The following is a 27,678-nucleotide window of genomic DNA, read 5'->3' as shown; positions in this document are numbered from 1 at the left end:
TTTACCAATTATCAAGGATTATAAAAAAGAAAAGCAACAAATCAGTCAGTTCTGTAGTATTTATTGATCTGGTCACAGGAATGAAAAACAAACTGGCAGACAAGAACATGCGTAGCTTTGACATAGAAGTGTTAATAGGAGGAGCGATAAACTCATATTCAGACAGATCAAAGAAAGTGGAGCGTGGTCAGAGGTAGAGACCCTCAGGTGTGCCCTCCTGCTTCTTGTACAGCACATTCTCCTTAGACTTCTTGAAGTCCTCGTTGGTGACCTTCATCCTGCGCTCTCGCAGAGCCATGAGCCCTGCTTCTGTACAGATGGCCTGCAGAGACACGCGAATATAATGACGATGAGCAACTCGACTGAAAATCATGGGGGAAGAAGACAACACAAGAGGGCAGCAGAGCTTTTTTAAAACGCTTTTAACCATGTCTCAAACTCAATCCCTGGAGGGAATCCTAATCAATCATAGCTGATCTAAATTATCGAGGTGTTAAATTCTATCGAGAGTCTTGAACACCTTGATTAGTTGCATAAGCTGTGTTTGATTAGGATTGGAGCAAAACTGCAGAGCTGCGGCCTTCCAGAAATTTGAGACCTATGCATTTCTGCAGCTTGTCTTTATGTTTGGGGTCAGGGTGGCCTCAGACATTTAATTTTAGTAAACAAAAAAAAAAAGTTTTTAATGATATAAACACTATTTATCATTCGATTTTTTCAATTATCTATACATTTCTGTTATGATCAAGGAGATAAAGAATATATATATTTCTTAACTAATTTACACCAAAAAACACAGCTAGTTTCATTACTTAAATATTGATCTAAATTGAATACAGGCACAATTCTGCCATCTGCTGGTTAAAAAATAACTTCAGTTTTAGAAATAATGTATTTTGACCATACATGTCCAGCAGAGGACCATAGAGATCCATTCGTTTGACATAAAAACATTTCCTGAGCAATTGTAAAACATATCTAATTTTTTGAAGTATCATCGACATATTAATGTTATGTTTTGGGAGATATGAAGTACATTGGAAGATATGTACTTTTTTGACCCATTTACTCCATTCCAACAATTTATAAGAATTAAAGACTTCTGAAACACTTCAAAGGGGAGCATTTCAAACTTTCACCCAATTTAAGATTCATAATTGAATCATTTTATGAAGATGTGCAGTAAACCGGAGTAAACGATGATAGTAATTTAATTTCTAGGGGGAAAGTACCTTTAAAACAAACCACATCGAAACTGAAAATAGTTTGCCACACCTTTTAATGGGCAAAAAATGTATGACTATTTTTAACCAGGAACAAATATATGAAATAGTTCAGTAACAACATGCAGAACACATTGTGAAAATAACATATAATCTGAATTATTATTAATCATGATCTATGTTGATTACTATAATTGAGCCAAATGTAAGTAATGTAATAGGTTGGTGTGAGACGGTTTGGAGTCTGAAAAACACCCAGTGTCTGATGTAACCACCATTTGCAACACATATCCTTTGCAAAAAGTCGATCAGGTTGTTGAAATTTTTTCAAAATATTTTAAAAACATTAATAACCATATGGTGAGTAATATCATTACATTTACTCACCACGATTGAGTTCTGTTGAGTTACTGGCTTTGCAAGATCTACAGTTTTTCACTAAGACGTTACAGTACTCTACATGAGGCAATTAAATCATTCTAAAGCTAGTTTCTATTGCCAACAAAGACCATGACTGTAGCAGGCACAGTGATATTACACATACAAAAATATTCCCCTACTGCAGTCATTGTACGGCAGCAAAGTTCCTTGATTATTACGCTGGAGAGTATAGTTACTAAACATATCGGCCTAGAAAATAGCAACTGTTAATTTGCCGTCTGTCTTAGTACATGATGTAGCTACAGAAGCATCAAGCTTTAAATAGGAAAATAATCAAAACTCCCCTTATTTGACATTTTTGAGTGACATGCTAATGGTCTAATCTGATTCAATGATCTATGCTAAGCTAAGCTTAAAGTGTCCTTGCGAGACCTGAAGATCAGCTGAATGGATTCAAAAATGGAAAAACCCAATTGACCCTTCACTAAGCCACACCCAAAAACCGCCATCCACCAATCGGGGCTTAGCAACTGTAGCAATGCGCAGGGGCTCTGTCAAGCTTTCGAGCAAGGGAAACAAGCCAAAGCGCTGTGCATATGGATTGTGCAAATCTGATACCTGGTATCCTGGAAGTTTGGACACGGGAGGTGGAATTTTTTTCCTTTTCAAAACCTAAAACCCAAGAGGAGGAATGCCAGCGTGGATCAAGCTGTGTGAGGGGCGCTAAAGGAGCGGAGATAAGTTGGTTTTGATATTCACTTTCAGTGATAGACCAACGGCAACAACTCGCACACCTCCTACCCTAAACAGATCTAAACTGTGTTTCCTACAGTAATACAAAGTAGGTAATGTTTCCCGGCTGGCGTTTTCTTTTTTCTTTTTCCGCTTGATAAGCACAGCTCAATTTAAGCCTTTAGAGTGGCCATCACAAAGCCCTGATCTCAGTCCTATAGAAAATTTGTGGGCAGAGTTGAAAAAGATTATACAAGCAAGACAGCCAACAAATCTGACTAAGTTACATCAATTCTGTCAGGAGGAATTGGCCAAGATTCCTTCAAACTATTGTGAAAAGCTTGTGGAAGGATACCCAAAACATTTGACCAAAGTTATCCAGTTTAAAAGCAAAGCTAAAAAATACCAGGAATTGTATGTAAACTTTTGACTGTCTAGAAATGAACAAACAATCTCAAAAAAAAAAAAAGTCTCATTATTCTGGCATTTAGCTAGTGTAAATCATTTAGGTAATCCTAACGGACCTAAAATAGTAAACATTTAGTATGATTTACCTTTTTTTTTTTTTAAATGGTTATGTTCCTTTTTTTAAGAGTGTATGTAAACTTCTGGTTTCAACTGTATATTTACCAAGGCAAAGACACATTTCTCCAAGACACATTACACCAAGGCAAAGACACATTTACCATAAAATTATCATGGAATATGAAAAATAAAAGCAACAAATTATTCAGTTCTGTAGTATTTATTGTTAGTATTTATAGTAATCATTCTAATAGCAATCATATTTCAATGATTGATGATTTCAAGCTACGAATATCACACATCGACAGATCAAAACCGAGATGTGATCACAAACTGAGCAGTTGCGTTTAATATACTTTATATTTATATTAAAATAATACTTATATAATACTTCTATATATATATATATAATATAGGCGTAGCAACAGTAACTAAGGAGGGCGGGGCTTAGCGAAGGGTCAAATGTATAACTGTTAAGAAAACGCCTATTGGGAAAAAGTGGAGTGTTCCCTTAACTTTTGGAACTGAATTGAACCACTAGTGAACATCAACAAACCTTAATATCGGCTCCTGAAAGGTCGTCTTTGGCCAGGATAAGGTCGTCCAAGCTCACGTCCTCGGCCACAGTCATTCTGCTGGTATGGATCTGGAAAATCCTCCTCTTGGTTTTCTCATCTGGTAAGGGGAACTCAATCTTACGGTCAATTCGACCTTAGAGAGAAAGCAGAGAGAAACGCAGCTTTAGGCACATCTACAATTCACATGAGCTCTAAAGGCTGGGACACACAAAGTCTATAGTCATTAGGTCATTAGGTCCATATGTCGAGTCTCATCAGGTTAACATTGGATCGAGTTCAATACGTCAAATTGGCATTAGTCATTGGATGAAAAGAGCACTCTGACTTGTTTTCAGCAACAAATCAGATTGTAAGTTTAAAAACAGAAGTGACATAGCCAGTGACTTCCGCTACATTTCTCAAATATGTCATACCGGGTCTAATAAGCGCAGGGTCGAGGGTCTCTATTCTGTTAGTGGCCATGATGACCTTCACGTCTCCACGCGAGTCGAAGCCATCCAGCTGATTGAGCAGCTCCAGCATCGTCCTCTGAATCTCACGTTCACCTCCTGAGTTTGAGTCGTATCTGCAAACACAGACGCAGTCAGGGAATGTCAATGACAAATATATCTATGCAGCATTGATATCGCTGAAATCACATCGCTTTTCCTGCAATCACATCAGAAAAAAAGAGGTTACCTCTTTCAATTTTTTTATGAATACTGTCCTCTGTGTTTTCACCTACTAATAGCACGTGAATTCATACTCCACTCTAATAATTTCACTTTATACAAAATTATTTGGGTAAAAAACACTGGAACTCTGAGACATGCAAATGTTTTGAATCTGCCTGTTTGAAAATATTTTGGTTGACAAAACAGAAAATAAATTGTGTCTAAAATGTAACTCAATACTGTCACTGAAAGTAAATGGGTCACAGGATGTTTAGTGTTGATTTTAGTGGAGCAGGCTCATGTAATCTGTGGAGTCACTGCAAAGTTTAACCATAATAGAGTGTTTGTTGATTATAAGATGATTATTTGCATGTGTTTTAAGAGAGGTTAATACATTGCCACACTCGAAACTATAATGTTTGTAAATTTGACAAAGATTAACTATATTACTCAATTAATGAAGACTATACAGTGTGATTTAACAACTGATTAGTCAAATGTTGTACCAGAATACTGTAATGCTGTGTTCACACCAGATGTGGAACGTGCGGATAAATCACGATATTCGCGGGTAAAAAGACGCATGAACATTTGAGTTTACTCGCCTCATTCGCGTGTCAAATCCGCTTCATTCATGTGTCAAATTCACTTTTAGTCTGCCTGGTGACTGTAGCTTTGTTGCTAAATGGCTAACATGAATTTTATTGAGAAAATTACTGTGTTTATGTGCTTTATAAATGCTGAAAAACAGCGTTAATTTGTTTGGAGCAGTGTTTGAGTCCACTAGATGCTTTCAGTGGTGCACCCAGCTCTGTGAGCTCATAAACTCCTCCAGAAACGTAGCCTGGATGATTTAGCGGTGCTTCTGACTGCGCTGAGCCCAGTTTGATGAACTGTTGTCGGAGTAGGCAGGAGGATTTTCCGCTGGGACACTAACAACAGGCACTATGTCATAATCACATCCCCATAAGAGCAAGCTCTTGATTGGTTAACGCGGCGGGAATGCCTGCTGAAGTTAAGATTTTCAAATCGAGCGATTCGCGCGTTAAGTGAGTCAAATTCGGAAAACGCTCAATTGGCTTCATGTGTATCGCATCATTCACGCCGCCCCATTGCGCCGCGCCATTTGCACGTATTATGCTGCATAATGTTTATTCGCGTCTTTGCCTTCTTCCGAGTCTGGTGTGAACGCAGCATTAGACTCCTCCAAAAAACAAGAAAGCTCTGTTGATTTTATGTTACTTTGCTTTATTGTATTTATCTATGCTTATAATTAGTTATATATTTAGATGTACTAGCATCAAGCATGCTAACAATATAATTCAATTGCTAAAATTTACTGAAATCCTTCCTTATTTGCACTTTACCTGCTATGTGTCCTTTGTGTCCTTAGTATTTTCCAGAGGTGTGGACTCGAGTCATGTGACTTGGACTCGAGTCAGACTCGAGTCATGATTTTGATGACTTCAGACTCGACTTGACAAAATATGAAAAGACTTGCAACTCGACTTGGACTTGAACATAAATGACTCGGACTTTCACTTGGACTTGCGCCTATTGACTTGTAAAGACTTGCTACTTTCTATAAAAAGCCCAAAGATAAAAAGTATGTTGACACGGAGCGCTCTATCTCTGTGTGTGTGCGTGTGTGACAGAGCGCTCTATCTCTGTGTGTGTGCGTGTGTGACAAGAGAGCATGCACGCATACTTTCGACCACTAGCGCTTTGTGGCGCACTTCCGTGTTTTTGCACCAGCGGGAAATTTGAAGATGCCATTTTCATTCTGACTCGGAGAGTGAAATAAACACATCCGCGATCTGCTTCTTTTGTTTTATTCAGCGGATTTACAACATCTGTCAAAGGTAAGAGACTTTACTACTCGCAATGTGTTACTGTTGTGCAAAAGCATTGTTTTACTGTTGTGCATAAGTCAATGAACTTCAGTTTTTTTAACCAAACTTACCCTCTCGTGATTTATTTCACATAATTATGAATGAACATGGCTGTAATTTATGTTTTTGCACTTGGTCGTTTGTGTCAATGCGCATATTATGTTTTATTTTTGTGTTTTGCCCATCCTCTGACAGTATTTTCTAACTATTTAATTAGTAGTAATAATAATTACATGCCATAATAACTAGATATATATAATTTATTTTTAAAGCTCTTAAAACTGTGAAAAAAGTATTTTGTTATTTTTTGGTAACATTTTGCAATAAGGTTTTTTTTAGTTAATGTACTAACATGAACTAATAATGAACTATACTTTTAAACCTTTAGTAATTATAGTTTAACATTTACTATTGCATTATTACAATTTAAAGGTATGCTTGTTAACATTAATGTTAATGCACTGTGATTTAACAAAGGTTAACCAATAATTTTATTTCCATTAATTAATGAATACTGTAATGATTTGTAACTGTACTTCACTGCATTGTTTGTTCACATTAGTACATAGATAAACTTAATTAATTAATACAACCTTATTGTAAAGTGTTACATTTTTCATATTTTGGATTGATACTATTAATTTTATTTAGTATTTAAAACCTTAAAAGTATTTGTATTATTGTTGATGTTATGCCTCTTAGCAATATTTTAGTCCTCTATATGGTTTTTAATTAAATTTTTATTGTGAGATTGTAATGTAATGCATCTATATTGTTGAATTTCTGTTTGTTTGTTTTTCTGTATTTCCCCCTCTATATTTAAGGCTTATCTACTATTTTTAAGGTACTTAAAACCAACCATCTAATAAAAAATACAATTGACAATCACATTTCGTTTCATGAGTGTCTTTGTTCCTGTTTTGTAGGACTCTTATTTTAACAGATTTCATTGGAAAACACTTGACTGATCATTCAATTAAAGTTTTACCTTTATTATTCCATCACTCAATGAGATCATTTAATTGTGAGTTGAATTACTCCATTTGTAATTGTTTTTAAATAAACTAAAAACGAAGACTTGTTTTATTCAGTTTGTTGAATTTGAACTCTACTTTACATATTAAAAGATATTTAAAACCATTATGAATGTATTTAAACTAATATTTAAATTTATATAACTGTTTCACTGTGGGTATTTCTATTTTAATTTATTTAGCACATTTATTGCCTATTCAAACATGAAAACAAGTTTTAGATAATTTGTGGCTCTAATAAATTGTTAAACATAACAATATCCCTGCAGAAAAATCCAGCTTAAACCAGCCTAGGCTGGTAAGCTGGCTTTAGCTGGTCGACCAGGCTGGTTTTAGAGGGGTTTTGGTAATTTCTAGGCTGGTTTCCAGCCATTTCCAGCCTGGTCTTAGCTGGTCAGGCTGGAAACTGACCAGCAAAATCCAGCTAAAACCAGCTTGACCAGCCTGGTTTAAGCTGGACATAGCTGGTTTTGGCTGGGCTCCCAGCCTGGCTAGGCTGGTCAAGCTGGTTTTAGCTGGTCATCTCCCAGCCTGACCAGCTAAGACTAGGCTGAAAATGACTGGAAACCAGCCTGGAAATGGCCAAAACCCCTCTAAAACCAGCCTGGTCGACCAGCTAAAACCAGCCTAGGCTGGTTCAAGCTGTTTTTTTCAGTAGGGATTTTTGACAAAATGGTCTAAAATGATAGTTTACAAGTGCCTAAGTGGGATTTGAACCCCATTCTTTATTAAAAGAAAGAAAAATCTGATTGGCTCTGACATTACTTTCACCAGTGGGCAGGTACTTCAATCTGATTGGCTGGTCTCTCGTGCATGTATTCAGTCTCTCTGCGTTTGCTTGAGTTTTGTCCACACTGGCGCCTCAAACCTTTCCTGCTTTTGCTCTCCAGAGATCCTCCTGGTAAATTGATTATTCCAGAATGTTGATATGGTTTATATATTGCTACACTATTTAGTAACAATACATGAAAAACTATGAGGTTAAGGTAAATTCTATAATAAATACTAGTGTTTTTGAGAGTTGGGTATACTGCCTATGTTTTAGGCTAGTATTATTTACAAGTTGTTAATGAATGCTTCAGCATACTGTAGTATTAAGAATAGTGAACTGATAAAATAAAATACAGAGTGTAGTTTTACTACAGTAAAGTGTGGTGAATTGTAGTATAATATACCCTATATTGTAAAAAACTACAGCACTGGGTCATTTGTTTATATTACACTTGTGTTACCATAGCAACTATAATATGACCCCAACAAATTAATTAAAGTACTTTACTATAGTACTGTTCAAAACCCTGTCCATGCCAATAGATGTGTTCAGGGGCCCTGTGGAACAGCTTTTCCTCAAAATGAAGAGGATGACATGGAAAATGTCCTCCACAATCTCATCAATAATGTGGAAGACAGCAGAGACGTGTTCATTTTATTTTAGTTGCCATGATAAAATGGGATTGATAGTGAGATTTATTTAAAGAGTGAATAGTACAGTAGGCTATAATGCCAAATCAAGTTTTTCCTTATTTTTATCACAGTTACATTTCTGCTTGCGTTAGTTATATTTTGGTTTAAATGTTTTTTTTTTATTTGATTAGTATGGTACACCTTTCGGATGATTAATAAATGTTTGTAAAACAAAATGCATTCTTTACATCCAACCTCTATTCTCTGTGTCTTTAAGTGTTTGTAACTGGAAATATCTCATCATAAAACATACAGCCAAAATTTTATGGTTCACTAGATAAAAAATTTAATATGTAAGTCTATTTTAGTATTTTGGTTATTGTTAATAAATAGTGCCTCAATATAAATCATATCAAAAAGCACGAAAGGAAGAGGAAACACAAGACTCAAATTCTGTATATAATCTCTGAGAGCACGCAGGAAAATGTGTGCGTTAGCAGTGCATATTTGAGAGCGAGAAAATTTGCGCGTGAGCAGCGTATATTTGAGAGCTCGCAAGCAGTTTTGTCCACAGAGGAAATCGGTGCACGAGCATCACACAAGGTAGAGAGCAAAGTTCTTCATTGTTATGTGAAGAAAACAACGTTAATGTTTGTATAAAGTAGCCGACTTCATTGAGAATATGTGCCACAATTTTACATTGCTGCTAGACAGATTTGCATCTCCATCTCTTCAGCACACACGAGATTCAATTGACAAAATACCAAGTTCACTCAATTTTACTTTGCAGCATACAGGAGTTGTTGGTCTACTGCTGCCTCATTGAGGTCGTTTATGTAGTTTTAGTTAATCACAAGTTGATCACAGAAGACATAACATAGCACAACTAAACTTAATGAATTAGAAATAGACAGCAGTAGACCTGCAATTTCTGTGTGATGTGAGGCAAAATGGAGTCTATTGTAGTGGAACTCGTTCTTGTGCAATGTGCTGTGTAGACAAGATGCAGCACTGTTTAGCACTTTTTCAGAAAATTACATTTGTGTTTTTATATATCTGAGCAATGTTCTTTCATAAAAAAAGGTTTGTTTAATAAATACAGATCTTACAACCATACATAATCTGTTTACAGTTCATTTTTCTGTTAAAAAGACTCGAAAAGACTCGAAAATCAAACTATAGGACTTTGGACTTGACTTGAGACTTGTTGCCTTTGACTTGGGACTTGACTCGGGACTTGCCTGTCTTGACTCGGGACTTGACTCGGGACTTGAGGGCAATGAATTGAGACTTACTTGTGACTTGCCAAACAATGACTTGGTCCCACCTCTGGTATTTTCTCTCTTAATTTTATCTAAAATTATTTGTATTTATTGTACATATTGTTACAATCCTCTTGTAGTGTTTTTGTTTTCTGTATGCACCGAGGGTCTAAGAGTAACATAATTTTAATTCTCTGTATGTCTGTACATGTGGCAGAATTTACAATAAAGGTGACTTTGTTGCTAAAATCGTGCTAGCAACATTTTAATTCATATTAGAATCATGCTTAAACCATAGGTAAAGTCTAGATCGGATACCCGACCGGCCGGAAGTGTGATCTGTACATCAATCTAGTAGAATTTTTTTATGACACTGTATAACAATAATTAACATTTTTTCAGTACTGTGACGGTTGGGTTTAGGGTTTTGATAGGCGTTAATAAAATACAATAAATGGGAAATTTAATAAATAATATAAATAATTCTTATTAACTTCCGGCTGCAACCACATCCAATCTAGCAACAACCTAAACGATGCTAACAACAGGCTAACCTATATGTTCAAACTGTTTCAAATTAAACAAGCTACTTCAAACAGGCTTTCTCAAGCCAACCTCAAAGTTAAGCATTCAACAACAGCCCCCTGTTATAAGCTATGATGAACAACCTGCACTGTATTTTGCAACTGCAACTTCAGACACATTGTGGGGACATCAGGGACTTATATTACATCTTTAGAAAAGCAGGGATAATGGATCCCCTTAAAAATATATATGATCATCCAAGAACTATAGACCATTTTGAGGGAAGTAAATCGAAACAACGGTCCCAACATATTTCCTGTTTTGCATTTTTAATTTTTATCGCTTTAGAGAATCCAAAAAGCCACATATTGAAAAACAATGTTATGATAGCTGTTTTAACATGAAGTTATGATTGAATTGCCTCTTGTTACAGTTATGAAATAATTTAATAACAAGCAGGAAATGTTCATGGGCCAATGACATGACCACGTTGAAATGGTCTATAGTATATAAAGTATATACTATAATAGAGCATATATCTGATATTATTAAATAATATATATTGTTGTACCTCTTGGTTCCAATGGCGTCTATCTCATCGATGAAGACAATGGAGGGCGCATGCTCCTCTGCCACCCTGAAAAGCTCACGTACCAGTTTGGGACCATCGCCCAGATACTTCTGAATCAGCTCTGAACCCACAACACGCAGAAAAGTGGCAGATGTCTGATTGGCCACGGCCTTGGCGAGGAGGGTTTTACCTGTCATGCAGAGGAATATTTTAGACATCAAGATCTGATTTTATTCTGTAAATTGTCATTGTCAATATTCAGAGGTAATTAAGGATCAGAGATTACTATTTGAAAAAAAAGAAAACTAATAAAAAAAATTATAGCTTTTTTATTTGTCCGTATTAAGCATTCATTAGAAGTGCATATTAATAGTCATAAATCAAGGTTTTATATATTTTCAGTAGGAAATGTACAAAATATTTTATATCCTTATGATTTTTGGCATAAAAGAAAAAGGAAAGAAAAAATCTTTTTTTGACGCATACAAATGTATTATTGGCAAACTTTCGAGAAGTTCAGGTTCAGGGTCTCGTTTTAAATAGTGAGAGCTAATCAATATTTTAAGCTTGTTTTTGTGTTGGTTTGAGCTTGTCGTAAGTTAATAAATATGACATTTAACATGTCCAGATTCCATGTTTATTACTGGAACGTTTAGACCATTTTGCTTTAGATCCAAACGAATCAGCGGTTTTAAATGAATCAATTGAATGAATAAATTTCTCTTCATTTAAAACTGTGATTCATTTATTCAATTGATTGAATCAAAACCGCTGATTTATTTAGATGCAAAGCAAAATGGTTCAAAACGTTCCAGTAATAAATATGGAATCTGGACATGACGACATTTGTCTGGTTATATTTATCTGACTCACCAGCGTAACTTAATGTTACTTTACTGCGTTTCACAAATACTATCCCATAGCCTTATACTTATGTATATGATATTCATGTCCATCCCATAATCACTTCAGAATCAGAAATAATAGGTTACCTCTTTACTTTTAAAGTACCATTTTTTGTCTACTTTTTTACGAATACTGTAAATTTGTACATACTTCTTCTGTCACTTTCTGTTTTCACCGCTCTAATAATTTGCCTTTATACAAAATCATTTTCGAAAACATTATTCACAAACAAAACATTGTGGTGTTGCTATGAGGCACTCAAATGTGCTGTTTCTGCATATTTAGAACTATTGTCACGGACAAAAAAGAAAATAAATTGCGTCTAAAATGTAATACAATTAAAATTAACTTCATAAATGTGACTTATACAACAGTTCAATGTCTAAAATCAATGTCGCATTTGTGATCGCACTCACTGTAAAATTCTCATCAAATTTTTATTTCTATAAATACAAAAACAAACACAAATGGATAATTTTTTTGCTTTCTATAATTTAAACTATAGGATCATTATAACTGCATTCTGCAATGTTTTAGGACTTTTTAAAAAAAAAATGTTTTTGCACTGTGAGTAATATTTATGATTGATTAAAACAACAATTAGGATACTCTCGTTGATTTCAAATGCCAAACTCCCCTAAAACTCACCTGTTCCAGGGGCGCCGTACAGAATAACTCCTTTAGGAGGCTTAATGCCCATTTCTTCATAATACTCAGGGTGGGTCAGTGGCAGCTCCACAGACTCCTGTAAGTCATTGCGACAGGCAAAATATTAATATTAAGCAGCATCTTATTAGCAAAGCAGACTCACCTTTCTCTATCTAAACATAAACACACGTTATTTGTTTATTTCAGAATTCTTTGATAACGGGAAAAATCTAACAAAAAAAAAATTGTTTGCAACAATGTAAAAATATAGACACTTTTGATCATTTAAGGCATTTATGTTTCAAAAATCTAATTAAGAATCTTTTAAACAGTAGTGTATAAACCTGAATACATTTTCACCTCATTTAAAATATATTTACCAATTTTATATAATTATAATTATTATTATATTATACACAACTTTATTATATATTACTTAATATTCTACACTAATTTTATATAAACCGTTTTAAAGCAAATAGTTTTAGCCAACTGTAGTTTGGAAAACTGACATACAGTACATAAAACAAAAAGCACTGTAAAGTTTGTTATATATTTTTATGTTTTATTGATATATTTTGTCATTTTAATTGTTATTTATGTTATAATGCTACAAATTTATACACAGACTTTTGCACTGTCTGCATATTTGCATTTTTTCACTACTAAAACAATATCAAGCAGTGGTCTTTAGAGCAGTGGTCTCAAACTCAATTCCTGGAGGGCTGCAGCTCTGCATAGTTAAGCTTCAACCCCCTCCAACCCACATGCGCTTAATAAACTCTAGTAGTCTTGAACACCTTGATTAGTTGGATCAGCTGTGTTTAATTAGTGTTGGAGCAAAACTGTGCAGAGCTGCGGCCCTCCAGGAATCAAGTTTGAGACCCATGCTTAAGAGTAAAAAGTTCAAGTACAAGTCGCTTTATTGGCATGACATTTAATACAGTATTGCCAAAGCATTTTCAATTTTTAATATATTAACATCATCAAATTTTTTTTAAATAAATTAATAATACAGTAGACAAGAAAAAAACTTAACAAAAAAATCAGATAATGCATTTGATAAAATTAATAATGCAAAAAAAGTTTAGATTATTTAAATTAAGTACAAGAATTTACATTAACCATTTCTTATGGTGCGTAGGGTGTGTACATAATTTGCAGGTAGTCTAGATGTCAATTCATCCTATCTGGGTATATGGATATATATGAGTATATCTCTTTCTCTTTCTCTGTTTCTCTCTTGCTCTCTTTCTCTCACTCTCTCTTATTTCGAATTATTTGTAGGTGCAACAGATTCATGATTGGTGGCGGCTGTATTTAAAACATCAGAGAAGGCTTCATCGGACTTCGGATTCAGCGGCTCCCAGCTCTCTCTCGATTCCCTGTTTGTTATTCTCTGCTGAGATGTTATTGCTTAAGTGATAAAAAAAGAGTGTTTGTTGATGATGTCTCTTATATGGATTTTTGTGAGATGCCGATGTAAAGTTGTATATCCTAACAGGAGAAATCAGATTTTCTGTCTTTGTCTGGCTTGGAGCATGGTATGAAGGTTTGGTGCCTTTTATTTATTTTATTTTTTTTTCTCCTGTGTTGTTAGTTGATGGTAAGGTTTCTGTATTTATTTTTTATCTTTGCTATGTTCCAGGGAAGTTTTCTTTAATTTAGTTAGCTTGGTTTATTGTCATTTATTTTGGCTGAACCCCTCCCGATGTTATTTTTGCTCCCGATTTTCTTTAAATAAATAATTTTTTCTTGTTAATTCTCAGTGGTTTGGGTTTTGTTTTACATTTTGGGAAGAGAGAGAACGCGGGGGCACCAGGGATTATATGTTTAATCCCTGTTATCTTGTTACGTTTTGGTTAAACCTATTTTGATTAAGGGTTTTTAATTTAACTCGTAACACCTTATTTTGTTACACAGTTGTCTAGAACACTTGATTCTGATTGGTTAATTGTAGTATTACCAGATAACACCAGCTGAAAACTATTAAAACAGGCTCATCTGTGGACAAACACCTGCAGTATTGGGAGAAATGGATTGCACTTATGTCTTTACACAGTGTAAACTGATCTTTATATGTATTTGTTAATGTGACTTGTAAGGAAATATGTCACCAGTCAACTGTTCATTTAAGCTCCGATGTCTTATTGTATTTTCTTGTATTATTTTTTTTTTCCTCATTCTTACTCCAAAAAAATAAAATAAAAATAAAGTATTAAAAAAACAGGCTCATCCGGAAACTTCGAATCATCTTGACCATCAGTGAATATGTTCACATTCATAACAAGATCTCTCTTACAAAGCTGTTTTTGTCAGTTTGGCGACTGAATAATATGTAGGTTAGTGTATGCTCCATTCAGCCATTTTCATTATAGTCAGTTTTGTGTTTAATGAAAAAAATGAATAAATTATTATGGCTCAGAATAATATTTAGTTTCTATTTTTTACATTTTGTGGCAAGCAGCCATGTAATAAGCAGTATAGAGTACATCCAGGCAGTTGTTTTCGCAAAATAAAGCACTTCCATCTTATACAACAGCCCCCCGCTTTGCTCAGTGCATTATTCTGCGACAACAACCTCCTGGATGTACATTATCCCTAATTTAAAACAGCCTTTTATGGATCTTCCACACTAATATAACTCAAATAAACACTCCTGCCTTTTCAATCCGATAACTGCCTTTAACCTGCCTTGATTTCTTGTATCTGATTGTCCAGTCCACCGATGTCAGCGTAAGTCTCCTGTGGAGCCTTCTCCACCTTCATGACTGTAACAAGAGGGTCTGTGTCATCCATCAGAACCCCGATGACGGCATGGACCTACAAAAACAAGTTATTTAACAGATCAGTCTACCAGTGTTCAGTATCCAGAATTAGCCTGCAGACTCGCAATCTGTTGCAGACAGGACACATTTAAAGATTCAAAGCCATTCAATTTATATTAAAGAGGCCATATGGTGTGTTCTAATGTTTTGCTTTTGATTCAGTGTGTAATGTATCTGTTTACGCACATATGGCTCTGTTTCCTCTTGGTATCATCATGCCTTTTCAGTAATCTGATCATAAGTGGTCAGCCGAGACACATCACCGCTTCCTCTTGGTAATATCATGCAGTTAGTCGTGTCTCTTGTGACTAGATCTGTCGAGACTCTTTCCTCTTATTTCGACACGCTCTACCTCATCTTTGCGATGGAGTTTAGTATGCCACATGAGTACTACTGCACTAATCTGTGTATTGTTTTTTGTGGTACCAGTGCCAAATCAATACCAATCAATCTAATCAGTGCCTGAACTGAGCCACAATGAGAAGAAAGATTTTAACTGAATAATATCTATTAAAAAAATTGTAAAAAAGTTATATAAATTTTACGCAATTAATAAAAAAAAAACATTTGTTTTGACATAATTTGAGCGTGTGATGTGTACACTCACTGGCCACTTTATTAGGTACACCTGTCCAACTGCTTGTTGACAAAAATGTCTAACCAACCAATTACATGGCAGCAACTCAATGCATTTAGGCATGTGGACATGGTCAAGACGATCTGCTACAGTTCAAACTGAGCATCAGAATGAGAAAGAAAGGTGGTTATTGGTGCCAGACGTGCAGGTCTGAGTATTTCAGAAACTGCTGATCTAATGGGATTTTCTTGCAACCATCTCTAGGGCTTTATGGAGAACAGAGAAAATATCCAGTGACTGGCAGTCCTGTGGGCCCAGATGCCTTGTTGATGCCAGAGGTCAGAAGAGAATGGCCAGCCGACAAATCGGCAGCAACTGCGTGATGCCATCATGTCAATATGAACCAAAATCTTTAAGGAATATTTCCAGTACCTTGTTGAATCTATGCCACGAAGGATTAAGGCCGTTCTGAAGGCAAAAGAGGATCCAACTCAGTAAAAGTAAGGTGTACCTAATAAAGTGGCCGGTGAGTGTATATTTATTATGAATATACAGTCTTTCCTCTAGGATTTTTTCCATCTGTGGCGGCAGGCCTTTTTTTACACAGATCTACCAACTACCTGTGGCGTTATTTCAATGACAAATGTCATGAGCACAGTATTAGAAGTCGAGATCGCATTTATGTAATAGCCTACGAGCATGCGGATCATGCGGATGCACAAAACTTCTTGCACGCCCCTCAAATATAAGCGCAGATCTTTTTGTGCGCTCTCAATTAAACACTGCTGAAGTGCGATTTAGTGCGTTTATGTAACCAGTATGTCTCCAGCATTTATTAGATTTGCTAGGAATATCTATGAATGTCTCCAATAGACCTGCAGAGCGTTATTAATGCATCCTGAAGTAAAGTGAAATGGCTATATGTCGTGTTTGCTGGCCTCATGCATCTGTCAGTCAGTCAATCAGTCAGTCAGCACGTCACCTTAAAAGGTAAACACATGACGCACAGCACTACTGTGGTTACAGCAAAGTTTGTGCTGTTAAATTTCACGTTTTGGTGCAATTATTACCCGCTATTAAAAAAAAAATGTTTTGAATGAGAAGCTATAATGTAGCTGAGGCGGGATGAATTTTGCCGTGGCGACCCGCCATGGAAGAATGAATGTAGCGGAAACCATGAATGCATGCATGCATATATTTGAGAAAATGCTTGTTTATATTCAAATATATTTGTCTGAAGCTAATTGTATAGAAAAATTATATATATGTATATACATAACAAAATAGTTTTGTATATGTATAGTTTGTATATGTAATAGTTTTGTTCTATGTATGCGTTTGCATAGAGTTAGTTTTTTACGTTTTTGTATGTTATAAACGTTTGTGTTAAACAAGTAACGTTTTTGATGATAATACACTTACTGCATTCGCCAAAAGGCAAAGTAGCACCAACTCACAGCAAATACTAGGCTTATGCTAGTTTTGTTGAATAAAATAAGCAAACAACGTTATGAAGTGACAACAAGAAGCTACGGTGCTAGAAACTTCTATTATTGTCAGCTAAGTGAATGAGCTCCCTTTGTCAGAATGAGAAGTGAAAGCAGGAGGAGGTGGGGGTGTTTTAGGACATGGATTAGATCAAATTTAACAGGTAGGAAGGACAATACAATTCCATGAACACAAACACATGCTCTGTCGCCATGCCGTGTGGTCACTTATCCATCAGTGTAGAAAAGTGATGCAAAATTATAATTTTCAAAATTGAAAAAAATATTTACATACTGACCACTGGGAAAACTCACAATCATAGACGTGTATATATATATCCCTGGCTCTGGATGGCCACAGTCCTCCACTGCAGCTTGGTGCTACATTCATTTCAAAGGAGCGCTACGCTGTACTAAAATGGCGGCTCTGTTGAAGGCTTACTTCCAATAGAAAACAACAGGGTAGGCGACACTTAATGTAAATATCAATGGAATGAAGTGAACAGGAAGTGTCCATGAAAAAACAGTTTTGCGAGATAAGGCAAAACATCTTAGCGAGGGAACGCAAAAACTTTAAAAAATATGTTTTCCTTTCACTCCGTTTTTTCTTTTATCTATTTTTTTCCCCACCATCACATCCCTTCCAGGGGCCTCATGTACAAAGACTTGCGTGGAAATCTTACTAAAACATTACGTACGTACAAAGCTGTAAATGTGCGTACGCAGAAAAAAATTCAGATGTATGAAACACTGCGTACGCCGAATCCCACGCATATTTTTTTGTACATCCGAATGAACGTGAAACTGAGCACAACATGCACGAGCACAAAACCCCTCCCTGCCTCCTCCCCCGTATGAATATGCTAATGACTCTACTTTGGCAAAACCCAACGAAAAAGCAATGGCAAAAGCAAGCAATAAGAGAAACTTTGAACAGAATGTGAATTGGAGGTGCTGCTTTCGGAGGTACAGTATACCGGAGGAAAACAGTGTTATTTGCAAGTTTGTCCTCTGGAATTAACAACAAAAGAAAAAAATAGAGCGGGGAGAGTTTAGCTGATGCGGTTAACACAGTTGGGTCTGAACATCGCACTGAGGATTAAAAGAGAAATAGTGTGATTTATAGGTGTAAAATGATGTAGTACCGTTAGCAGTTTCAGTGGCGCAGCCCGTAAGACGCATGTCAACATGTTTTGACACGTTTGAGCATGAACTCGGTTCGAATCCAGCGAACTCATTCTTCTTTTTTTCCCCGCTACATATCAGATTTTGCCTACTATTTATCACGAGAAAGACAAGTAGGAATCATTAATAAGTTTGTGCATCTATTTTATTTGCACATTTGTTGAATGGAAATGTTTCTGATTCACTCATGCAAATTCATCTTCAGATGGCGCCTTTATAGCAATGTGCGTGCGGTAGATTGCTCCCATTACAATGGGAAAACAGGCGACTGCTGCAAATTGCACTTTAATGTTTGGCTGGTCAACTGTATGGTATGGAAACCTTATATACCTGCTAGATGAACCCGTCTCATACAGCTGCCATTGCAAGGCTCAGACACTTTGTAGAGTGCAATTTAACACAACTGCCTCTAGGAGTCGCCAATGGAAATAAAACAGACAAGCACAAAAAATGTGCGTACGCCAGCCATAAAGCTGGCGTGGAGCTGCGCACATTCCCACGTTTAGTTCATCGTTAGTAAATCCAAACGTGAGCTATTTTGAACGTGAAACCTGGCGTACGCAAAGTTTTTGTGCGTACTTAGCGTTGATACATGAGGCCCCTGGTCTCTGTAATTTTGCAATAAATTCAGGGATCGCAAAATCCTGGAGGGACTACTATACTTAAGTATTTAGAGATGTGCTTCTAATGCGGTGTGTGAATGACCTGTACGGCTGTTCTTTTAATTTAATTCGAGCTTATGTTTTTAAAGTGGCAACTAAATCTGTGTTCTGATTCAGTAGGTTGAATCAAATAGATCAAATAGGATCTATTCCAATATTGACATATTTCCTTACGTAATCTACTTCCATTTACCTTGTGATTGAGTAAGACTGAACAGCCGGGCTCCAGCAGATCTTTGTCCACAAACGACAGAATGCTGACGTAGTGCTCGGAGCCCACAGACGTAGAGACGATGGCATGATTATCATCAATGATCTCCTCCAGGGTGCCCACAGACATGGGCGTGCCTCTGAGGTCATCGACCTTTGACCTCTCCTCCTATGAACAGAAAAAAACGTAACATCAGCACAGACAAACTATTTAAAGAATAAGAGCGAAAGAGACTTTGGGCTGATGGCACACCTCCTGTTTCTCCTCCAGAGGTTTCATCTGCTCCTGGTTTCTGATGAACTCTTCTTCCATCAGCAGGTAATCTTTAATTCTGTCCTGTTTCAGAAGCTTCAGTCTGCACTGTGTGTGAGGAGTGACTGTATGGAGAAACAATCAGACGTTAACACAATTAAATGTGAATCTTTAAAGTTCCCTGTTTTTTTTCGGTCTCCTACAACTGTTTTTTTTGAATCCATGGTCAAAAACACTTACATTATGTCATTAAAAAAAGCAGCATCAGCCATTTTCACTCAGTGTCTGAAACCGTTGATTCAGTGACGGTCTACTGCTCTGATTGGCCCACTGATGATATTAGAAGACATTCCCATATCTCAAATTCAGCACTTGACATCAAGGTTATGAATTTTACAATTAGTTTTTTTTTATTTTGATACACTATTTAAACTTGCTTGTTTGTTTTGTTGACGATTTTGTTTGTTTCAGTTTCATTTATATTTGTGAAAACATTTCTATTGAAGTTTTGATAAATTTGGTTTGAGTTTTAGCTATTCTAGTTTACCAAAGTTTAACAAAGGCCAGAGCAAAGTTGAGTGTTTTGGCAGCATACAAAAAGGCCCAATCCCAGTTCTACCCCTTAGCCTTTCCCAACTCTCTTTAGCTTGAATGCGTAGTGCTAAGGGAAGGGGAAGATAAACCCTTCAAACGAAGATTTTTCAGGACCACACTCGAAAACAAGGTGTAAGAAAATTTCCCAGAATACACCAGCCACAGCGGCAGGATAGTTGCACCCGGAAGTAAGAAGATCCACAAATTAGTATTGGAGGAATTCCAAATTGAACCAAAACAATCCATTACAATTAACTTAAGATTGGCAAACAAAAGACGGAACATTGCAACCAGCAGAACCTGGGAACTTTAAAAAACAAAAAATAATTACAATTTTTAGGGGTAAATTTTGACACTCAGCTTTAAGGGCCAATGGAAAAGGTAGGGGTACAAAAACAGAATTGAGATCGGGCCAAACTCATGTTCAAACGTCTTAGTAATACAAATATTATAATGGTTTGAACAGACACTGAATCCAAAACCACACATATACAACTTAAATATAAAATTTATATCTGAAGAATTTATATTAAAGGATTATGTATGTATGTAGTTAAAAATGTCTATTTTACATTTGTGATTGGCAAATGAAGAAAAGTTGGAACACATTTGTTTCTTGTTAAATTAAATATAAAATGCTAAATTAAAAATATAAGAAGTTTGTGTATATAATTATGTTCTTCAATAGCTACGTTTCCATTCACTTATTTTTATGCACATTTAGGATATGTGCATAAAAAAAAACAGTTGATGGAAACACTAAGATGAGCATACATTTTGAAAATGAGCAAAAAACATATGCGCATAACTAAGTAGCTGAACTTTTTATTCGATAAGAAAAGGTTTGCATACAGTAACTATGATGGAAACACTATTAATAAACAAAATCCAGAATGCAAATTTTAAATTAAGTCATGTGATTTTGTTAGAAGAGATCAAGTGATGATAAACACGTGTGGGAATGGATAAACCAGCAGGCTGCAGATTGTAAAACATCTGAAATGTTGTTTTGGTCATTCTAAAACGTCTTACCCATTTCAGTATTAGTGGTATTATATTATTAATGACCTCCAGAATCAAGTGTCTGTGCACTGAGTCTGACGCCTTCAAATTCCACCGCGCGTTTACTGCACAAGTCATTCATTAAATGAAGAAAGATTCACGCAGCTTCTCTAATCACAGAAAATTCCATTTTTACTGTTGATTTTTGGCACCAGTTGATCGAATTTCAGATCAACAGATTTGGTCTTAGTTTTAGTCTGCTAAAATAACCTTGCTTGAAACACTGTCGAACAAACAATAACAATATCAACAATATCAGAAAAAATATCAAGTCTTTCTGAAGGGCAAAGTGAATTTGTTTTCACAACTTTTCCTTATTTTCTTGACATGCCATTAACACAAACCCAACTCTTCCAGTCCTCAGCTAATACAGCGTTTGAGAATAAAAGTAGATGTCATTGACAACGAACGTAGACCACAGACTGACACTCATTGCGCAATTCACTTACAAAACTTGTATGTTTGTTTACAACGTAAGCCTGGAATTACAGACGACTCATTTCAGGTGAAGGGGTGGACTTTCTGATGGATGACCACATAGTAACAATTGTCTTAGTAATTTTTTTATTTACTAAACTAGGTATTGATTAACTTTAATTCATGATCAAAATCCTTACAAAGATTTAAATAACATCCTTAAACATTTAATAATAATAATGAAACCATAAAAATGGCTATATGTCAAACCTTCCTGGAGCTATCAGAAAATCCCCTCCTTTACAGGGCATTTTGAGAAATAATAACTTCATTTATGTACTTTGACTTTGAAAAGGTGTTAAAACAATCACAAACGGCTGCATTAAACACTATGTGAAAGACAATATGTTAAAAAAAACAATATAATTAAAAGAAGGTGGAATTCAAATGGGACATCCTGTACCTAAAGGCAATTTGCTTGCAGCATCAGGGCCCTTGGACTTCCTCTTTCTCTTGCCTACTCTGGTTGGAATGGGCGGCTCATATTTCTTCTTCTTGTCCTGTTATGATCAAAGGTACATTTATTAAATATAAACAAAACTCTGGCTGGTAATGTAATTTTAAAATAAACGCATGCTCTTCTGGTTACCTTATCATCTTTCTTTCCACCTCCTGGTCCGTGTCCCCCGCTTTGACTCTGGCCCTGAGTTGAGAAAAGATCAGGTCTAAAATTAATAAACAGTTGAAACACTACTGGTGAAAATGTAGGAATAATTATTGTAACACAAATAGCATGTATGTGATCAACAAAAAAACAACAACTGTAAAATAAATCAAATTTCAAATAAAATTGTTCTGTGACATACAGAGTCATACAAATATGCAGTGAAATTCTTACACAACCACCCGTGACCTTAAAATAGTAACAACAAACGAAACTATGGAGAAATAGAAGTTATGCAATAGAAAAAAAGCAAATATGAAATATATAAGACTGGATAGATAGATAGATAGATAGATAGATAGATAGATAGATAGATAGATAGATAGATAGATAGACAAACGTACAAAACACTGTGAATAATAGTACATTAAATTCTCAATAATAAAATATTATATCAAAAACGATTCACCATAATAACTATAATCTTTACAAAACATTTATTTAACGTTATTTATTTATTTTGGCTTTATTTATACCCAGAGATTACACTGACTTTACTATTTTCGACTAAATTATGACATTGAACGAGCACAAATAACGTTACCACAATTATAAATATAATATCACCCAACTCTCAATTCTATTAGTCTACAGAGGTATTATCTTTTATGTCTGCATAGCTTTAATAATCGCTGATTATTTCTTTACAGAACATCACCGACATGTTAATCCGACATCAATCTATTAAAAAGGGTATTTAATGTAAAGTTAACAGACATCATTCACGCGCCTTTTGGTTTTGACTGATTTCACACAATACATCTCCGAATTATAAAATAAAGGTGAACAAACAAACACTAAATAAACAATCAGTCGGTAAATAAACTGCTGGCTCACTCACCATTTTCACCACCGCTGGTCGCTCACAATAAACGTCACTACGGAAAACCGGTGAGACAAATTACGTCAAATATGAAAACACGTTTGTAGAACGTAAGTAGTTGGAAATTATGTTTCGTTCACAATTTCACAAAGTGATGCTATGGAATAATGTAAGCATCTTAGTAAAGAATTAATCGATTTTTTTATACGAATTGACATGAAAAAGATATTATTATCTTTGGGATTATTATCTTTACTTGATCCACAAGGAAACGGCTTTTCATATGGTGATTTTATGGTTAAAAATAATTTCCCTGTTATTCATAAAGAATGCCATACTGTGATTAAGACCATACCTAATGGCCTTACTCATTTAATGAAATGCCACTTGTCATCTAAAGTGACTGTTAAAAAAAAAAAGTTTTAGTTGAAGACAAATGCATTTAGGCCTCCCTTACAAAAATAGCCTACAGGAATCCTGCAGGAATTTCATACAGGTATCCTACAGGATTTTCAGCTCATTTTCCTGTAGGAATACCTGCAGGAATTTTGTGAAGGAAATTTTAAGAAAGAAATTTATGAAGGAAATTTATGCAGGGATTGTTCCTGCAGGAATTACAATCCTACAGGTCTATTAAAATATACAGTTCCTGTAGGATTATTGTGCAGGATAGATATGAAGTTAGAGAAATTTCACAATGAATCAATGTATTTTCACAAATTATTTATTAAAATTGTAAAAAAAAAAATAATAATAAAAAGTAGACCAGAATCCAATGAACAGGCTGCGTTTACTCCATTTTCCTAAAAAAAAAAAAAGAAAAAAAGTCTCCTGTAAGTGGTAGAGTATACAGAATACAGTCTGTACAGTATAAAAACCATTACAGCTATGAAGAATCCCCATAAACAACCAATGGACCCTTTTCACAAGACTGTTATGATGTGTTGTTAAAGATCATCTGCATCCTAAATACCTTAAAGTTTTTATTATTTAGATTTTTTAAACTTATGTACATTTACATTCATTTATGTATAATACAATCTTTATGTCAAATTAAAAAAACAATGCGAGGAGTATCTAATGAAGTGTCTATGGGGACAGGACAGTAAATTTGACATTGTTTTCTGTAGCAAATAGAATTGTAAAAAAAAAAAAAAGTCGTTGTACTCTCTCATTCACTGCGCTCGAAGTTTACCAACTATGATGATTTCAGCTGCTAAAAAACACGCAAATGTGAAAAGGGTCCATACAAGTGTGTGCGTGTGTATGTGTGTGTGCGTGCGTACACAAATGATTGCCTTACTTGTAACTTGTGCTCATCATTTACTTTTTCCCTTACTGCTGCTCTGATAAATTTTATTGGTACGTTTGGAAACTTCTTCTGTACTACGTCTGTAAATTCCCCTCTTCTGAATATCCTCCTCCTGAGAGTTTCTTTGTTCTCTAAAGAGAAATAGATAAAGTTGAAAATACTTATCTTCAATCATGATAAAGCATGAGCAGGATTTAAGTTTCTGTTGGTATGATAACCTTGGATAAAATATCACAATATTGTTATTACTGCTCTAAAATAAGTTATTTTTAAACATCTGAGTAAAAAACAACAACTTAAACACATTGTATTTTAGGAAAGATTTTAAATATTTTGGAACGGCAAACATGTCAGGCTAAATAATTTAAAATAAATCATTGACTGCTGCTGTCGTCATTAGTTTCAAAAACACAGATTTCTTTACAACACATAAAAAACCTTTACAAATACCTTGGAAACGGTATAGCAGAAAATATTGGTGGTTATAAAACCGTGACTTTTCCAAACAGATATAAACCTTGAAACCGGTGATTGTCCAATGCCTACTCATGATCACAAGTCTTCATGTTTGCTGTACGTTTTACCTTTAATGTCTAGAACTGTGGCTGGTGAACTTTTATCCTCATAGGCGACATCCACAACATCCCCAGGTTCAAATTTCTTTTTCGGTAGGTTCTTTTTTGAAACAATAATGTCATAGGTTGATGGTTCCTCCCTCCATTCCACTAACGTTAGGACTCATGTTTTGCCCATTTTCTAAGATAGATAAATATATAGGCATAAATAAACACACACATACATGCACACAATTAATTCTGATGGCTACAGCTGACTGTATCCATGACAACAGTTTTACCTTAATGTACCTGCCAAAGAGCAGTTTGCTGTCCGGCCGCGACCTAAAATGTTGTAAAAATATAAGAAACGTGTTTCAGTCAAAGAAAAGAATCACTCCACGGGGAAAATTTCTTTGGAATTCTCTAATAGATAACATTTATTGGGGAAAAAAGCTTGGCTCTTACCTTACAAATTTTGTTACATTTAAAACACACACTGAAACCCCTAATAAGTTGACTGAACGAAATTAACTGAGTAAACTCGTCAGTTTAACTGAGTAACAGAGTCTCCCAAAACTTGCACATTTATTTAACTTTGGTAGACTATACTTAAATTTTTCGGTTCAGTGTGTCGGTGTGTGTAATAATATACTATGGAAAAAAAGTTTAAAATAAAAATAATAGCCATTTCTTCCCATGAACAGTTGATGAACTCATGAACAGTTATGAAGCCTGTTTTTTTCATTAAAAAAGACATTGCACACTAAAAGGTTGCACACATTAGAATTCTACATTCAAGACTACATTAAAAATGACCTATTTTTTCAAAGGACTAATTGTGATTTTGAGCTTACTATACTTAAAATCTCAAGTTTATGCTTTTTCATTGCATATAAGTTAAATTAACTCATACTTTTAGGTTACAGAACCAAAATGCTAAATTTATAGAAATGTTTGGTTAACTTTACTTAATTGTTCAAGTAAAGACAACATTTGGGTTTAGAGTGCAATATCTACCCCACAAATGAGATTGTATCTGAATTCGGTAATCCTAGCTCAGATGGTGTCTTCTGTAATTCAAGCATCGAATCGACTGATCATCTTTTTGTCAAATGCTCACATGTTAATGTGTTTTGGTCTGATTTATCCATCCATTTTTTATCAAAATGTAAGTTTAACATTGACTTTTCCAAGTGTGATATAGTTGTTACTTTTCTCATGACAAACATAACATAAAATGTAAAGGCAATTTATTTTTTTATTAGGTAAATATTTACAAATGTAAATTTTCTTCATTACCTAAGTTGCAGAATTTTCTCTGACTTAAATTGAAATAATAGTTTAATTACAACTTTACAAAATGTTTACAGCAAAAAAAAACAGTGTTAAAACTGTGAAATTTTATAAAGACTTTGTAAATATTATTTAATCTGATAATTTGCCTCTGTACTCTGTTTTTTATTTTATAATTTTTTATTATTATTATTAATTTTACTTGTTTATTATTGTACTTGATGTCATTTATTGTTATGGTTAATATGTTTGTATTGTAAAAATGCGATAAAAAAATGTAAGTATTTTGGCATACAGTAAATGATGTGCGGTTTGTTACCTCTCAGAAGTTTTATAAACATTAATACTGTTCATTTTGGAGCTTATATTAGCTGTAGGGTCTGATCATTGATTTATTCTGCTTATGTAAGTGTATTTTGTAATACATATTTTGTAGAGTACAAAAACTAATCATATCTGTCGTACATGTAGGTGCTTTTGCTTGTTTGGTGTTATCTAACAGTAAATATTATATTATATTATTATTAAATTAATATTATATTATTATATTATATTATATTATATTATATTATATTATATTATATTATATTATATTATATTATATTATATTATATTAGATTATATTAGATTAGATTAGATTATTATGTTATATTATACTATGGGCAGCACGGTGACGCAGTGGATAGCACAACAGCCTCACAGCAAGAAGGTCACTGGGTCAGTTGCCTTTCTGTGAGAAGTTTGCATTGGGGAGATGAATTGGGTAGGCTAAATTGTCTGTAGTGTATGTGTGTGAATAAGTGTATATGGATGTTTTCCCAGTGATGGGTTGCAGCTTGAAGGGCATCGGCTGCAGAAAACAAATGCTCCATAAGTTGGCGGTTCATTCCGCTGTGGCTACCCCAGATTAATACAGGGACTAAGTCAGAAAGAGAATAAATGAATGAATAATTAAACTGCGAACACTGAATGCTAAGAATGAAACGTGAAAGTGTACAATATTAAGGTAAAGTTGGTCTTATATTTACACATTCGTTCAGTGACAACTTGTGACACACTCGCTATATTGTTTAACACGTCACTTTGAATATTCGGCTGAAATAACCTTCAAGTGTGACTTGAAAATAACATTAACACTGTTAATTTCACTGTGAACAATGTTGTACTTTGATAGTTATTGGCTGCTAATATGATTTCGCTATTTAGAGTTTGCAAATAATAGTTTTAGAAAATTATATTATTAAGGAGAAAGTCCGAATGCGCAAATATATAACAACTTTACCTCTATGTGTAAGTCCACATACCCTGCTGTACAGGTTCAGTTCGCTCTCAGAATGCTTGTTTTGCTATGATTACCCAG

General features: G+C 34.9%; 1 protein-coding gene across 1 annotated transcript; it reads right to left on the bottom strand.

The window, feature by feature from the left end:
- Nucleotides 1-47: 47 nt before the first annotated feature.
- On the bottom strand, nt 48-23,204 carry psmc1b (proteasome 26S subunit, ATPase 1b). Its single transcript, NM_001002091.1, is given in 11 exon segments — nt 48-322; nt 3,418-3,572; nt 3,853-4,004; nt 10,781-10,970; nt 12,335-12,431; nt 15,029-15,157; nt 19,267-19,452; nt 19,537-19,661; nt 22,073-22,169; nt 22,259-22,312; nt 23,175-23,204. Coding segments are annotated over 11 exon segments (1,323 nt in total). The 5' UTR covers nt 23,178-23,204; the 3' UTR covers nt 48-187.
- Between the last annotated feature and the right edge of the window lie 4,474 nt (nt 23,205-27,678).

The sequence above is a fragment of the Danio rerio genome, chromosome 20 (genome assembly GCF_049306965.1).
Source record: "Danio rerio strain Tuebingen ecotype United States chromosome 20, GRCz12tu, whole genome shotgun sequence".
Classification (NCBI taxonomy): domain Eukaryota; kingdom Metazoa; phylum Chordata; class Actinopteri; order Cypriniformes; family Danionidae; genus Danio; species Danio rerio.
This window is presented reverse-complemented; position numbering and strand designations above follow the sequence as displayed.